Source organism: Eleginops maclovinus, chromosome 13 (genome assembly GCF_036324505.1).
Source record: "Eleginops maclovinus isolate JMC-PN-2008 ecotype Puerto Natales chromosome 13, JC_Emac_rtc_rv5, whole genome shotgun sequence".
Classification (NCBI taxonomy): Eukaryota; Metazoa; Chordata; class Actinopteri; order Perciformes; family Eleginopidae; genus Eleginops; species Eleginops maclovinus.
The window spans coordinates 343,388-361,606 of NC_086361.1; the positions used below are offsets into that span (position 1 = coordinate 343,388).

Sequence of the window (18,219 nt, forward strand, 5' to 3'; positions counted from 1 at the left end):
TCTGTGACTTTTCCTGAAAGTGTGTTATGGAACACCCTCTGCTGTTAAAAATTGTCAATATGAAGTCAGATTGAAAAAAATGGCCATTTATACCTATCACCGCCAGCAGGTAATATTTACCCCCTATAGAAAATGCAGTGATTTTCGGGCTATTTATTTCGCGTGTAAAGATAAACATGACGTGTTGCTATAGCATTGCATATTGTGTACTGCTGTTCCTTATAGAGCCGGTCATATTTTGTAGAAAGACGTTTAAAATGGACAAAAGAAAGAGACTCCTGAATGTACAGGAGGCATTAGCGCTGCTAAACCGTCTGAGTGAAGAAGCGTCTGATGGTGGGGAGGCGTCAGGACTGAGTGATGTGTCCTGGGTTTGTTTCGGCCGCTGACGGGTCATCTGACAGCGATCCAGAGCCTTCGCGGAAAGTGAAGCCGTCCCATCCTTTTTGTGCAAACTTCCCTGCTTTGGGACGCCCCCCGGGCTGACAGAGACAGTAATTGAACGCATCCCTCAGACTATGACGTTAATCGTCACGCGCAACGCGCTCCCGGACATATACAGACTGGTAGCGAGTGAACGGGTTGCTGTGTGATCTGCGATCGGGTGTATACGAATCCATAATAACCACACACACACACACACCCACACCCACACACACACACACACACACACACACACACACACACACACACACACACACACACACACACACACACACACACACACACACACACACACACACACGCACACGCACACAAAAGAACAACACAACTGTACCACTCCATCTCAAGTGGAACAATAAAGTTTGGTTAAGAACACCCCCTGGATTGCTGCAATCTTTCTGATCGAAAATTTAGGCCAGCCTTGTGTAGAGCCAGTATTACATATACATCTATTTCACAATTGTATTAAAGACTAGAACCCTGTGTTCTAGTATGATAAATAAAGAGCATTGTACCTTGGATATCCATGCATTCTAGTAGCGGGTAAAATTTACCCACTGGCGGTTTTAGGTATACAGAGACCCTTGGTGGTTCTAGTGTTAAAATACTCAGCCAGGTGACAGCTACAATAACAAAAAGGTCAAGAAACAATATGGACATTCTGATACCAGCTGAGAGGATGCAGTGTGTTGTAAAGTTGCAGAGTCCATTAGGATGACCTGTCAGTGACCTCACGGGTCCAGATGGTCAGTGTACTGCTGGTCCAGTGAGCAGGTTGGTGGTGTCGGTGGCAGCGTCCCCCGCCTCCAGGGCTCTCCTCACATTCTGCCAGAAGACTCCGGTGTGTTGTCCGGCCTGCGGCCAGCTCAGGTAGCTGCGTCTCTTCAGCAGCTTTCTCATGCGGTAGTATGGAGACAGCTGGTGGGCCGGGATGTCCTCCAGAAACAGCAGGATCAACACGTCCTTCTGCTCGTCAAACAGACGGAAGCTGCAACAACACACCAAACATCAGACTACAAGCTCATCCACCTGAGATGGCAGCATTTGTATTTTACGACTTAGAATATAGTTACTAGCTTTGTGAACACGGGAATGTTGAATCGACAAACATTTATGTTAGAAATGTATAGTAGGGTCCCCAGCACATAGAAACTGCCGGAAGCATTCATGAGCCTACGTGGACAATAGTCAAAAAATGGCTTGGCTGATTGGCACAGTTTTGGACAGACTAATACTATTCGCCTAATGTGCTATTCTTCGTGGATGTTCAGTCCACTGAAATCACTTAGTTGATAGAAGTGCTAGTTACTGGAAGTCTTTAAAGCAAGCTCTCTCTCTGAGTCACTGTAAAACACGCCTTCCATTTGATTTGATTTTGTTTTATATTGAGGAGAAGTCTCTGTGTCAGCCTGTCCATCCTCTGCACACATCTATTTTGCTCTATTATTGGACATCTTTGAAGACAGAAGAAATAATGAAAGACGCTGCCATTACCTGGCCATCTGGATCTCTCTGGAGCACCACTCGCTCTGCAGGTAGCGCCTGGTGATCACACAGATGGTCTTCCTGCTGCCATAGATGGCGTCTGTAATGTTCTCTATGATTGGCTTCCCTGTGGAGAGTTCAGACACACTGGTGATATTCTCCACTGCACATTATGACCATTTTCACAGGCTTCCAGAACATTAAAAAGCCTTAGAGACCCTGACCTCTGCATGGATATCTCTCTTCTTTTCAATTTGCTGAAAATAGAATTAGTGACCAGGTGTCCGATCATAAGCATGCATCCAACAGAGTGATCACTTAAATACAATATCCATCTATGGATACATTCCATGTGAAATAAAAATACACTGTGCAGCTCTCAGTCAAACAGGTCAGCAGACTGTGGCAGTAAGCAGCTCTGCCCATGTTTCGAGACTTTACGGACGATTGTTTGCTGGAATAAAATTCCCTTCATACCAAATATATTTAAGTTTTAACTTGCATAGTTTGTGCAAACAATTAGGTCATAGTTTAGTGTTATTACTATTTATAAGCTAATAGTTTCAATGGAAATGTTTATTTTGAAGGGTTAGACAGACATTATATCTAAATATCTGTCCCACATGTGGCTTGTTGGCAACTGGTCACCATACTCATCTTACCTGCCAGCTGAGTTTCTCTAACTCAACATTTGTCAAGATAACATGTAAATATGGCCTTTGTAACCACTTGGGTGAGTTTCAGTGTAATTCACTAATGTTTGGTTGTCTCCCTGGCCCCGGCAGTCTATAAATCAACACGTCCGAATGTTTATCTCTCCTGATCAGCACCTGAGGACTTGCATGGCCGTGTGGCTCACTGCCACATCCTGTTGACAACAACAGTGCTATATATATCCATATGTTCTCTTCCGACAAGAATCTTTGACAGAAAACACAAATGATTGTCATTTTGAGATCACAAAGTAAATATTATTTCGCAAGAAAACACCATCTATATGCTTTTTGTTTTTCTATATTATTTCCATTAAGTATATTTTTTTGTAATGCATTTATATTTTGCCGGGAGGACAAAGGATAAACACCTAGACTAAATGGAGGCATTAAATAAAAACTATACAAATGTAATTAATGTAATGAATGGGATCTCTTTTCAAGGGTTGAGGCAGTTTTCACTGCATCTTCAACAAACCACATTGATTTTCTAAGGTTAAAGTCGAAGGGACATGTTGCTAGGGTTAAGGATTTTAAATCTGGGAGGGACATCACAACCAATGCTGCATGTTTGAGGAAGCCAGTGAAACCAATGTTTCACCTTACTGTGGTTTTTAGCTTTATGTGTTCATCTCCTTCATTAATTAAAACAATCCATTTTCATTCGTTGTGTAACCTGCTGCCAAAACGGAGCATGGCAGATGTAGTTTATGCTGTTTCAATGTCCCCTGGTTGGAGGTGTGTGATAAGGATATTCTTAGTCCTACAGTTCCTCACACATAGTTAAGTAAAAAAAAGCAACATATTACAGCTGTAATCTAATTACAGTATCAATACATATATTTCATTATTTTATAATGCAATATAAGAAATGTTACATCAAATTAATTTCAGGGAGAAAGAATATTAGTTCGAAAATACAACATTAAATCCTCTTCTGGTATAAACTACATCCACTGTTGTTGGTTGGATAGAAACAATGATGTATGAACTCATAAAAGCACTTTCCCACTATAGTTCATACATGAAACATAAAGATCTCCTTAAGTAACATATAACATCAACCTACGCCAGTGCAGGTTTAACGTTTTGGTCAAATTGCTAAGGTGTTGGTTCTTTTTAATAAATGATGCCCTATGATTCACTAACAAACACAGTGTGGTTTACAAATACAAAAGACCATCTAAAAACAATTGCATTTTGTTTGCTAATATTTGTGTTTCAGACACAAATACAGCAAAGGTTTTACAAGTACATATAAGTACAAAAAAATATATATTTCCTACAGAGACAAAAAAAGATCTTGTCACTTTTGCCAGGAATATTTCGCAGTGGCTATGCTGAGGATTTTCTAATTTTGGATTTTTCACCAGAAACAACAACAAACTCACCTGTTGTCCGCTCAAAGTGTTGATGTAGTCTGGTATCAGATCGTTAGAAAAAGCGCTGTCATTAGACTGGCAAGGCCTGTTACTTGCTGTGAAGCAGGGTGGCATTTCAACGGGACATTAAGACCTGTAATGTTTTGGTTTTCACGGAGACTTGGCTCGACCCCACGATACCGGACGCCGCCATTGCTCCACACGGATTCTCCATTCATCGCCAGGACCGGACAATAAACTCAGGGAAGAGCAAGGGAGGAGGTGTCTGCTTCATGATTAACAACAACTGGTGCTCAGATGTGGAGATCATTTCTTCGGACTGTTCTCCCAGCCTAGAGCACATCATGATCGGATGCCGGCCTTTTTATCTGCCGAGGGAGTTCACATCTGTTGTTCTAACAGCAGTGTATGTTCCGCCGCACGCTAACAACAACACAGCGCTGGAGGAGCTGTATGGGATTATCGACAGGACAGAGACTTGTCGGCCAGAGGCCGCATTTATTGTGGCCGGGGATTTTAACAGAGCCAACATGAAGAAAGTCCTGCAGAAATACTATCAGCACGTCAGCTGCCCCACGCGCGGTGGAAATACACTGGACCATGTTTAGCCTACACTCCTTTCCGGCATGGATATAAAGCCCTCCCCCGCCCCCCCTTCGGCAAGTCAGACCACATATCTCTTCTTCTGCTCCCCGTTTACCGGCAGAGACTGAAGAGGGACCGACCTGTGACAAGGACAGTGCAGCGTTGGTCCGAGCAGTCTGACTCTGCTCTGCGCCACTGCTTTGGCATCACGGAGTGGTGTGTGTTTGAGGAGGACGATATAAACACACACACTGACGCGGTCATTTGCTACATCGGCAAATGCATCGATGACGTCGTGCCGCGGATTACTGTACGGACATTCCCAAATGAGAAGCCCTGGATAAACGGCGAGGTCCGAGCTAAACTTAAAGCACGGGCCATCGCGCACAGCGGCGGTGATTTGGATGAGTACAGGAATTCCAGGTATGCACTCCGGAGAGCTATTAGCAATGCGAAAAGACAATACAGGGACAAGGTGGAGTCGAACTACAAGGGCTCCAACGCCAGAAATATGTGGTCTGGACTAAAAACAATAACAGACTACAAAAGGACAACGAGTGGTGCTGAGGAAGTGTCTGCATCTCTCCCAGATGAACTGAACACATTTTATGCACGCTTTGAGAGGCCCCCGGCTGTGGAGGCACAAAAGGCCCAGGATCCCTGCTCACTGGTTTTAACCAGTGCAGATGTGTGTAGATCTCTGAAAAGGATCAACGCACACAGGGCTCCAGGACCTGATGGCATCCCTGGCCGTGCTCTCAAGGTGTGTGCAGTTCAGCTGGCAGATGTGTTCACAGACATTTTCAATAGGTCACTGCTCCAGTCTGTAGTCCCCACATGTTTTAAAGAGTCCATCATTGTCCCTGTCCCCAAAAAGACAAAACCCATCTGCCTCAATGACTACCGCCCAGTTGCACTCACCTCCATCATCATGAAGTGCTTTGAGCGGTTAGTCAAAACTTTTATCACCTCCTCCCTCCCTGACTCACTGGACCCCCTGCAGTTTGCCTACAGAGCAAACAGGTCCACGGATGATGCCATCTCCCTCACCCTCCACACTGCCCTCTCCCACCTGGACCAGAGGAACACTTATGTGAGAATGCTGTTCATTGACTACAGTTCAGCATTCAACACCATTGTGCCCTCCAAGCTCATCATTAAGCTCAGGGACCTTGGGCTCAACAGCGCCCTCTGTGACTGGATCATTCGCTTCCTGACGGGCAGATCCCAGGCAGTGCGGATGGGGAACATCACATCCTCCACCTTGACCCTCAACACCGGAGCCCCTCAGGGTTGTGTGCTCAGCCCTCTCCTCTACTCCCTGTTCACGCACGACTGCGTGGCCACACACAGCTCCAACACCATCATCAAGTTTGCTGACGACACGACCGTCATCGGCCTGATCACAGACGGCGACGAGACGGCGTACAGAGAGGAGGTCAGAGCCCTGACATCTTGGTGCCAGGACAACAACCTCCATCTCAACGTCAGCAAAACAAAGGAGCTGATTGTGGACTACAGGAAGAGGCAGAGAGAGGCACACACACCCATCACCATCGACGGGACTCCTGTGGAGAGAGTCAGCAGCTTCAGGTTCCTCGGGGTAAACATCAGTGAGGACCTGACATGGACACATCACACCAGGGTCATATCCAAGACGGCTCGACAGCGGCTCTTCTTCCTCCGCAGGCTGCGGAAGTTCAACATGGACTCCAGGATACTCTGCAACTTCTACAGGTGCACCATCGAGAGTATCCTGACTGGCTGCATCACCGCCTGGTATGGCAGTTGCACCGCCCTCAACCGTAAGACTCTACAGAGGGTGGTGAAAACTGCTCAGCACATCACCAGGACGGAGCTGCCATCCATGGAGGACCTCTACACCCAGCGGTGTAGGAAGAAGGCCGGTAGGATATTAAAGGACCCCCATCACCCCAGCAACAATCTGTTCTGTCTGCTGCCGTCTGGCAGACGGTACCGCAGCATCCGGACCAAGACCACCAGACTCAGAGACAGTTTTATACCACAGGCTATAAGACTACTGAACTCCTGAGCTGTGTGAATGTCTACTCACATCTTTTTATAGTACACACATACATATATATATATATATATATATATATATTATACACATCTGCCATACATATCTGTTTATAGTACACATATCTATATATTATACACATCTGCCATACATATCTGTTTATAGTATACATATCTATATATTATACATATCTGCCATATACATCTGTTTATACGTAATATATGCATCTGTCCATACCTCCTCATTCAACAGTGTAAAGTATTTAAATACTCTAAATGTATTCCACATATGTATATATTTCACATCCTCAAATCTTTATTGTTGTTATTGTAAATATTCTTCTCTCTTTTTGCACTATTTTATTTATCTTATTTGCACCATGTATGTTGAGTTGTTGGAGGAGCATGGGATATAAGATTTTCATTGCCAACATATACGTTGTATATGCTGTGCATATGACAAATAAAACCTTGAAACCTTGAAAATGCTTGAATAGAAGAAGAACCCTTTAGGTGTGTGTGTTTTTACTTCATCAAAGTCAATTGTAACATTAATTTTTTTTCGAAACAATGACTAATTAAAGGAATAAAACAACTTTAGAGTTGAGAATATTATTCTACAAGGACAAACTCATCTATGAATGTCAGAGCTGAAGCCTCCCTCGCAGAGGAACTAAACCATTTCTCTGCCTGGTTTGATGCCAGCAGATCCCACCACGTTACACCACCATACCCCCACCCACTCTTCAAGAACATCCGGTGGAGCGGACGCTGAGGTCAGTGAATCCTGGAAAAGCTGCAGGAGCTGATGGAGTACTCGGTAAAGTACTTAAAGCTTGCAGACCAGCTCTCAGGGGTCCTCACCCGAATATTCATCCTGTCCTTGACACAAGCTAGCATTCCATCCTGTCTGAAGTCAGCTATAATAATTCCTGTCCCCAAAAAGACACCAGTCAATAGGCGTAACGACTACAGGCCCATAGCATTAACTTCAGCAGTTATGAAATGTTTTGAAAGACTCATAGCTGACTACATCAAAACCAGCCTCCCACCCTCCCTCGACCCTTATTAGTTTACTGGAGCAAACAGAAGTTTGGGGTAACTATGTCAGGATGCTTTTTGTTGATTATAGCTCAGCATTTAACACCATCATCAATATATGTCCTCTCAGACCGTCCTTAAACAGTGAAAATAGGCCCCTACAGAGCAGCAGCGACTACACTTCCTGAGGGTGCTACAAAAGATCAATTGAAGGAAAAGCTGCTGGTGTCCTTTAAACACCATCGAGAGCATGCTCACATACTGCATCTAAGTTTGCTATGCTGGCTGTTCCGCCACAGACAGAAAAGCCCTGCAGCCCCTGCATAGCTTGTTCTTTCTTCAGTGTTTACCGCTAGAACAGTGACATTATATGTATTATAAACCGTATAACAACTTTACTCTAAGTCCCTCCTGCAGACATCCTGCTGAACACACACACACACACACACACACACACACACACACACACACACACACACACACACACACACACACACAAACACACACACACACACACACACACACACGGCTGGGGGGGATTTAGCTCACCGACTGTATATGGGGGACGATAGGTTCGGACGTGTCACGTGGGCGGGACGTTGCCAGGAGTTCAATGTAAAGCCAGCCCACATTTCCCTTTTAACGTCATAAGAACGGCAAATCTGGATCAGCTCGTTTGCACCCCGTTTTTAGATGTGAGTAAGGAGGAAAAGAGAGATGGTTGTATTTTCTGACACTTTGTGAGTCTGCTTATGTGGCATAACAGAGCCATCAGTGGGCTGATATACCTACATTATTATTAATTACATGTTTAACATCATTTGCATTTAGTACAGCTCATGTTCAGAGTGTGGTGAAAATTGTCTGTGTGTTTTCTGATAAGGGATGGTTGGTTTATTGCTTGAAAAATGTAGTGTTATCTAGCAGTATGTAGTGTCTAACTCCAACCAGCAGAGTTCCCTACACTGTGTTCAGGGACAAAGTCTCGTGTGAATACGTTCAGAGAACGAAAACACACACTTGAGTGAATTTACTGTGTTACTGTGTTGTGTGTGTGTGTGTGTGTGTGTGTGTGTGTGTGTGTGTGTGTGTGTGTGTGTGTGTGTGTGTGTGTGTGTGTGTGTGTGTGTGTGGCGATATAAAATATATATTTTTGCTCTTTTTAGGTAAGAAGGGAGAGTTGGAATTGTGTAATTGATGGGTGAACATGTTATGTGTGAGTTTATGATCCCTGTTGGACTTTATGTAGTATTGTTTATGTATGTTACTTGTTCAGCCAACGTAACGTACTGAACATAACTACCAGTGCTAGTAGTTAGCACTGGTTGCCTCGTTACCGCGAGCGAGCGTGAGGCTGGAGAGTAGAACTATGAGCCGTAAAGAGTCCGGACTGCTCGTGTTGATTTGGTTAATTTGGTTTGGTAGACATGATTGGCTGACTGTGTATTGGAGCAACAAATTGATATTTAATGTACAAGATGAAACTGGTCTGGAATAGCAATGCAACAGACATGATTATTGTTTGGATGTTGGTGCAGATGTTCATAATTGTTTCAGTGTTAGTATAGTGAATACGTTCAGAGAACAACAACACAGTGTGTGTGTGTGTGTGTGTGTGTGTGTGTGTGTGTGTGTGTGTGTGTGTGTGTGTGTGTGTGTGTGTGTGTGTGTGTGTGTGTGTGTGTGTGTGTGTGTGTGTGCGTGTGCGTGTGTTTGTGTGTGGCAAACTGATGATAAAATACATATTTTTGCCCTTTGCAGAACAAAATAAAAGACTTTCAAATTAAATGTGTAGTGGAGCATAACTTCACTCTGTACCATGCTACACTTACACACCGGGGACCAGTGATATCGGTAACGCGTATTTTTTCTTTCTTCTTGCGTCTCGGGGAGTGACGTCTATGTGACAATTAAGAGGGGGGGGGGGGGGTGTCGGCAGCTGCTGAAGGTAACTAATAAAGTAATTTGTAATCTAACTTAGTTATTTTTAAAACCAAGTAATCGGTAAAGTAACTAAGGTACTTTTTAAAGGAGTAATCAGTAATCAGACAACATTTTCAAGGTAACTGTGGCAACACTGCTGGGGACACATATTTATGTATAAAAGACAGCAAAAAGTGCTGGGGACCTTTAAAACACAAATGACTTGTGACTTCACTAAGGCTTGACCTTTTTTGACATGAAAATAATCGATACATTACTGCTTACACCCAAGCAGAGGCGGCTGGCCATCAGGAGTACCGGTGTTCCAGTTTAACTGGATTCCGGTTTAACTGGTTGAGTTTGTTTACCTTTTCCGCCAGATGTTGTGGTTGCCAGGTTCGTAATTTTCACGTAACTTGTGTGTCTGAAGTGTGACCAGACCACTTAGAAAACCTCGGCGAAAAAACGTTAACATCACCAGTTCATGTAAAATGCACATGTCGAGATCACCTACAGACAACAACAGAAAATACGCTGGCCAAAAAATAAAAATGAAAATAAACAATATTCATACTCTAGCGACAGGATTCAAACCCGTACATTTGGGTAATATATATATCAACCATGAATGTTACTCATTACACCACTGACCGGCTCAAACAACGCCCTGCTTGAACCATCTAAGTGTTGTCAGCTCTTGTCAGCTTTACAATCACCGTTTGACATCGATGAAATAAACCCCACCCATGTTAACTGGTGATATTCACAATATGACACAGGCAGACGCTGCCAACGCAAGCCTCAAAAACGAATACAAAAGCCATGTCTTATGGACAAAACACTAGCATGGCCATCTGAAAGGATATCGCTTTGTTTTTTTGCCTAAAAAATGCATATAGTGACCATTACAAAGCACATATCAATCGCTATGAAAATAGCCGCTGTGAGATACGAACCCAGTCATGCTTTCAAAAGGTATTATTCCACTGCCTTACCGCTAATGGCCTGAGCTACTGTTCAGACGTTGAAGCAACAAGCTGAATATTTATTATTTACTATTTACTTGTAGCTGTTCCCAACAATTGGGAAAAACAGTAACAATGACATTGAAATTGATCACTGGATGAAGTCAATTAGCAAATTAGGTGGCAAAGGATATATATATATATATATATATATATATATATATATAGGTGTTTAGACGGGCCATTTATAATCGTCAGCATGGATGGAAAAAGTGCTGACATAATGTCAAAGAAGGGCAAGACCTTGCATAAAGTATAGACCAACTCGGCCATAGAGCCAACACCACGTTTGCCGCACAAATAGCAAACTGGTTCCCCATCCGCAATGACTGACCCATCCTCACCTCAGTCCCCATCCCCACCTCAGTCCCCATCCCCTCCTCAGTCCAGCCCTACATTTCCACAAGCACAAGAAATACAAGCAGACACTCTGGAAACTCGTAATTATAGACTTATTTTGTCGATTGTTGATGAAACTGGTGGCTGATGAGCAGGGGATCAGCCATCTGCAAATGGACATAGCGCAACAGCTCATCAAGGAAACGGGTTGGTTTCTACTTTGTTTTCAGTTGTTATGTAAGTGCTATTTATTCAGCCAATAACATGGCTATCTGTAATCAGATGATTTGTCGGAGCTATGTCGGGTGTGTGGCGAACATGACACCCATGACCAATGGGTAAGACAAGTTTGGAGCACTTGAAGTTGATTACTGTAATGTTTTGTAAGCTTTGTAAAAGCTGGTATCACAGCCTTTGTGTGGGGGAACCACCTGTGGACAACGATTACTGTCCTGCATGTATTTGACGGCCAAACAATTAAAAAAATCCCTTGCTGAACCATGCCTCTATTCATCCAGTGATGAAGTTGTAGCCAATTGTGACAGTTTTGCTCAATTGGGAACAGCTACAAGTAAATAGTCAATAATAAATATTCAGCTTGTTGCTTCAAAGTCTGAACAGTAGCTCAGGCCATTAGTGGTAAGGCAGTGGATTAATACCTTTTGAAAGCATGACTGGGTTTGTATCTCACAGCGGCTATTTTCATAGCGTTAGATGTGTGCTTTGTAATGGTCACTATATGCACTTTTTTAGCCAAAAAAACCAAAGAAATATCCTTTGAGGCCAAGTTAGTGTTTTGTCCATAACACATGGCTTTTGAATTCGTTTTTGAGGCTTGCGTTGGCAGCGTCTGCCTGTGTCATATTGTGAATATCACCAGTTAACATGGTGGGGTTTATTTCATCCATGTCAAACGGTGATTGTTAACAGCTGACAAGAACTGACAACACTTAGATGGTTCAAGCAGGGCGTTGCTTGAGCCGGTCGGTGGCGTAATGAGTAACATTCATGGTTGATATATATATTACCCAAATGTACGGTTTCGAATCCTGTCGCTAGAGTATGAATATATATTGTTTATTTTCATTTTTATTTTTTGGCCAGCGTATTTTCTGTTGTTGTCTGTAGGTGATCTCCACATGCACATTTACATGAAGTGATGTCAACGTTTTTTGGGCAAGTTTTTTTTTTTTATATATTGTCTGGTCACACTTCAGACACACAAGTTACGTGAAAATGACGAACCTGGCAACCACATATGATTCGGCCCATACAGCGTCATATGACGCTCAATGAGTGGAAAACGTAAACAAACTCAACCAGTTGAACCGGAATCCAGTTAAACTGGAACACCGGGACATTTCCCAGTGGCTTGAGGGTTCAGTTTGTTAAGGAAACTTCTGGAGCAAGGACTCGAATCACAATAAAAACACAGCCATTCTAAAGGGAAGAGAGAATGTGGCAACCGAGGTGGCGTGCCTGAAGGAGACTATTGGAGTAGAGTGACAAACAGTGATGTCGGTACTCTAATCTGACCACTTTTTTCAGTAACGAGTAATCTAACGTGTTACTATTTCCAAACCAGTAATCAGATTAATGTTACTTATCCAAGTCACTGTGCGTTACTATTTTTGTCATTTTCCTTAGTAAAGATATATTTTTGATTTCTTCTTGCGTCTCGGAGATCGACGTCTATGCATGGCCGTAGCCACATTAGAGGTAAGGGAGGTCCGGACCTCGCTTATTTCATCCGAGGTTTTTTTTTTTTTTTTTTTTTTTTGAACGTCAAAAATGCCCAACTGAATCAAACATTAAAAACCTCTCATTAAACCTCTGTGAAACGTGCTTTGCAGATTGTGGTTAACATCCATGGGCTTTGTTTTCGGTTTCCTGTGTGCACTTTCGGCTTTTTGCGTTTACTTGTGCAGAACTAAGAAAAAAAATAACACAAAGCGCGCTTGCGACGCGAGGATAAGAATGTTCAGCCGACATGAAGTCGGTGTGTGAATAATAGCAGTAACGACAGTAACTTCTAGCCTGTGTCAACGTCAAGAAACCATTTGGTAAGTGAAAGTAGGCTACTATTTTACCCTGTACCGTTAAAATAGTGTCCAAATGAGCAAAATATCCGTTTTAAATATCCGTTTTGGGACTGTCCACGACTTCAACGGATATTTTAGCTCATTTGTTGGCTACTTTGGCATTAGACCCATACTGTAGGATCAGCCAAAGCTTCCTTTTCAGGTAGATTAATAAGCATCTAGTCTTTTTGACTTTATTGGGTTAGGCTATGGGTTAAATTTGGAGGGGGCACCTTTAGATATTAATGTTCAGTTAATCTAGCACGTTTTCAGCTCATATTAATTTTAATATACCCATTCCACAGAAAACAAGTCACAAAGAGCAGTCCAACCATGTCCAAGAGATTAAAACAAAACACAATGGATGCATTTCTGTCAAAGAAAAAGAAAGAAAAGGACAGAGATGGAGATAGTAAACAGGAAAGCAAGGAGGATGAAAGAGAGAATAGGGAAAGTAAGCTGGAGCACAGAGAAGAGAGTCATTCAGAGATGGAAGGAGAGAGGCACACAGAGGATGATGAAGCGCAGAGGCACACAGTGGAGGAGGGAGGGCAGAGAAGCGCAGAGGATGATGAAGCGCAGAGGCACACAGTGGAGGAGGGAGGGCAGAGAAGCGCAGAGGATGATGAAGCGCAGAGGCACACAGTGGAGGAGGGAGGGCAGAGAAGCGCAGAGGATGATGAAGCGCAGAGGCACACAGTGGAGGAGGGAGGGCAGAGAAGCGCAGAGAATGAATACAGCAGGGAGCAGGGAAACATGGACATAGGGGGAGAAGAAATTGGAAGTTCATGCCCTCAGCATCCCTTTGATCCGGTTAGGGTAAAAAACAAAGTTATTAATGGTGATGCCCTTACAGATGATGAGAAAAAAAGTGTACTCCAAAATCGGTGGTTAGCACCACAGAGATAAAGCTATCCCAAACGTACCTTGGGAGGAAAACAGCTGAGGTACAATCCCCAGTGGGAGAAAAATTATGAATGGCTGAGCTACTCGCCATCTGAGGATGCAGCTTATTGTGCCACTTGCCTCTGCTTTAATAAAGTAAAAGGAAAAAACTTTAGCTTCCTTACAAAGGGCTTTACTGACTGGAAAAATGCAGTTGGTGATAAAAGAGGCGTGATCCCAAGGCATAGCCATTCAGAGGGACACCAGAGAGCCACCGAATTGGCTGAAAATTTCATGTTGATCACACAAGGCCAAAAGAAAGATATTAAATCTGTTATCAGCAAGCAATATGATGACAAGGTCATGGCTAACCGCAAGGCTTTGCTCTCCATCATAGACAGTATTGTATGTTTAGGGAAAAGAAATGTGCCTTTCCGGGGGAACTGGGAGGGATCCAGTGAAAATGGAAATTTTAACTATTTTGTTAACTGGAAAGCACAGTTTGACACTACACTCAAGCAACATCTGGAGACTGCAGCCAAGAATGCAAAATACATATCCCCACAAATTCAGAATGATCTCATTGCATGCTGTGCAGAGGACATAAGGGAGACTCTTATCAACAATATCAAAACAGCGAAGTTCTTCACTGTTTTAGCTGATGAGTCAATGGATATCAGTGGAATTGAGCAACTATCACTCTGCGTTCGGTATGTGAGTGGGGAGGGAGAGAGTTCTGAAATAAGAGAGGACTTTCTTGGATTCTGCCCTTTGACTCAGCAAGATGCGAAGACAATAGCCACAGTAATTCTTCGACAGCTGACTGAATGGGGACTTCACACTGAGTATTTAAGGGGCCAAGGATATGATGGGGCATCTACAATGAGTGGCCATGTGAGTGGAGTCCAAAAAAGAATCAGTGATGTTCATCCCAGGGCAATGTGCACCCACTGCAGGAGCCATGCACTTAATTTAGTTGTAGTGCATGGCTGTTCAGATCTGCCTATAGTGAGGAATACAATGTCTATTATTGAGGAAATTGCAGTGTTCTTTTCAGGATCTAGTGCCAGAAAAGGTGCTTTGGAGGCAGAAACCAGTAAAGAAGGTCAAACAACAAAAAAATCAGGAATCCCACTCATGAGTGACACAAGATGGAGCAGCAGATCAACCACCCTCAGCGCATTTGTGGAGAAGTTCACAGCGGTGCATTCTGTGTTGGAAAAAATGGGGGTTGAAAAACCTTCTGTTTCTGCAAAGGCTGCCACCCTCAGGCACAGCATGGAATCATTTGAGACCATAATTACAGCTGTGATGGTAAATGAAATACTTGGATACATACATCCTTTAACCAAACTGCTGCAGACTACAAATTTGGACATCCTCACAGCCTATGAGGAAGCAAGAAACATGCGGCAGGTCATCGCCAACCAAAGAGAGGACAAAGGTTCCAGGTTGTGCTTTGAGAAAGCCACTGCATTGGCTAATTCAATAGGTGTTGTCCCAGCCAAGCGGAGGGTATCTGTGAGACAAACATACAGAGCAAACGTGACCACAGAATCAGTGGAGGACCATTACAGGATAAATCTCTTCTACCCCTTCTTGGACCACATCACAGCTCAGTTGGGAGATTTGCCAAGAATAATAAGCCCCCTATCCTTGCATCATACTTGGTGCCATCATCCTTGAAATATTTAACACCAGCACGAGAGGATGAGATGCTTCGGTGGTACCACGAAGACCTCCCTGACCAAGACACTGCCAGACAGGAAATTGAGCGCTGGAGACATAAATTTGAAGATGGCCCCCTTCCTTCTTTTGCCCTAGAAGTTCTACAAAAACACAACCTGTCATTCTTCCCTAACATAAAATGTACGTTGAAGATTTTCTTAACCTTGCCAGTGACAATTTGTGCCTGTGAGAGGTCATTCTCAGCCATGCGAAGACTAAAGACATGGCTTAGATCTACCATGTCAAACGACAGACTGACGGGCCTGGCGATGATGCATGTGCATCAGAAAGTGGAAGTGGACCGGGAGAATATCCTTCGACGGTGGGATGCCTCTGGTCATAGGAGGATTCAGCTTGCATTTGATTAAAAAGTTGATTGTTGAGATTTTAGGTGATGCCATTTGTACTTTTAGGGGCTGTAATTTGCAATGATTTATTTCTACTTGAATATTATTTTTATTTTGGAATCATTCATCATTCAGTTCATCAAGTTCAAAGTTACCCCCTATATTCTTTAAAAACATGGTGGTGTACTATTGCTATAAAAAAAAATGTAAATATAGTACAGTACATTTTTTGGGGGGAAAATGCTGGTTTATACAATTAAAAGACATTTAAACAATAAAACTCTTGTGTGACTTGTAATTTAATAAATACATAAAATATATATATATATATATTATACATATACATAAATGTATATCTAAAAAACAATATAATTTAAAATATTTATATATATTTTTTTTTTAAATCGCCGCGCGCGCTTTGCGCGCGCATCATGGACCTCACTTATTCCAAAATGCTGGCTACGGCCCTGCTTACCTTGTGTGTCTTAGCATCACCTTTAAGTCCCGGGCAGCTAAGATCCGTTTTTTTTATAAAAAGCTAATGTTAGCAGATAAAAGTAGTCTAGATTTAAAACGGTTCAAGCTGCACGGATAAATCGAGCAGAATCAAACTGTAACCTTACAGTTATCACAGACAAGCAAACAACTTGAAAATAGCTTTCTGCAGTTTTGGTCAAAACTAAGTTCTACTAACATTATACACTATACACATAATCTGCTCCCACACACAGAACAACGTCATTTAAAGTCATAAATACGGCAGTGACATTATAAACTTACCCATGAGATGTTTCCTGGAGATACCCCTGCCTTCTTCTCTCGCATAAAAAACGCATGTGAATCGGCAATAATAGTCCCCGGTAATTCACTTCCGTTGTGGCTTTTTTATTTGCAGCGTTTTTTTTTTTATTTGCAGCGCCCTGGCCTCTCAGGGCCACCGTACTATTGTTATCAATGTTGGCTGGACGCTTCAACGCATACAAACAATGGTGGCTGCCCTGAGCTGTTTTTCTGCTCATGACGTCATCGCCGGAAAGTACCGAAGTGGATGTTTCGGACGGGGCGACCAATTGTCACTGGCAGACACATTTTTTATGCTGTGTTAATCGTGATTTGGTTTAAAAAACGTAGTTTCATTTTGCTTTTGTGGTGTATTAAATCTGTTAATACAGTTACTCTCTGACGTCATAAGGGGTGCATAGAGGATGTTGTTCAGGGAAATGGGGCCATAGGATGTTGCTTAACTATAGCTGGAATACGTTGGGGGGCCTCTAGGACCGGACACATGTCACTTTAGGGGGGCACACCTTGTTACTGAACAATACACACTTTGGACGCGCACATACATGTTTTTGCTATAAAGTGTATGCACAACTTTCACTTTAAATTATACTTTTAATAAATTCAAGTCAATCTAAGTTACATGTGATGGTAGCTAGTCAAATGTAACAGCATTTTAACCAGACTGTATTAAAAGGATAATTACCAGTTTTAGTTTAAACAATTAAAAAGACCAAATCAATCAAATGTATTAAAAGACTAATCTTTATTGAAAGGTGCCTATTCTTCTTTTAAATTAAACTTTCAGATGTGAAATATTAAAATACAGTAATAGTATTGTCAATCGAAGCCACTCTTAACAGTACACTTTATATTTATTATTTTCTAAAGTATTTATTGCACTGCATATTCAGTGTGGATGTTCAGAGAGCTTCAGAGACTTTGAGGATAAACCTCAGCATGATGGACGTCCTGTCTGTTGATATGGCCAGAGAGGACTGATGTCTTTCCCTGCGAGGTGGACCAGGCCTGATGGAGGAAGACCAGGCCTGATGAAGAAACCACCTAACTGCATATGTGAGCCCATACTGGGCATACAGAGGAGGAAATAAGTATTTGATCCCCTGACATTTAGTTAGTTTACCCACTTACAAAGAAATGAAGATTCCTCTCTCTTTAAGAAAGTACTCCTGATGTCAACTCTTTATCCCTGGATAAAAGACACCTGTCCACAGTCAATAAATAAGATTACAACCTCTCCACCGAGGGCCAGACCAGAGACAGGTCTTGTGATCATGGTGGAAATAATATCTAAGGACATCAGGGACAAGATTGTAGACCAGCACAAGGCTGAAATAGAAGACAGGACCACCAGCAAGCAGCTGGTTTGATTATTAGAAGCACAAAATAACCATCAATCG

General features: G+C 42.7%; 1 protein-coding gene across 1 annotated transcript; it reads right to left on the reverse strand.

Annotated features, from left to right (window-relative positions):
- Positions 1-347: 347 nt before the first annotated feature.
- On the reverse strand, positions 348-16,864 carry LOC134875191 (toll-like receptor 13). Its single transcript, XM_063899654.1, has 4 exons — positions 16,799-16,864; positions 1,939-2,056; positions 1,201-1,432; positions 348-482 (listed from the first exon to the last, which is right to left on the reverse strand). The coding sequence occupies exons 1-4, from the start codon at positions 16,800-16,802 to the stop codon at positions 348-350; spliced, it is 489 nt and encodes a 162-aa protein (XP_063755724.1). The 5' UTR covers positions 16,803-16,864.
- Positions 16,865-18,219: the final 1,355 nt, after the last annotated feature.

Bases quoted from the DNA above. Each gene is read 5' to 3' on its own strand.
- LOC134875191 (XM_063899654.1), bottom strand. The intron at 1,433-1,938 runs GTAATGGCAGCG...GTGTTGTTGCAG, and splicing joins AGAGAGATCCAGATGGCCAG to CTTCCGTCTGTTTGACGAGC. The intron at 483-1,200 runs GTACACTGACCA...TGTCTCTGTCAG, and splicing joins ACCTGCTCACTGGACCAGCA to CCCGGGGGGCGTCCCAAAGC.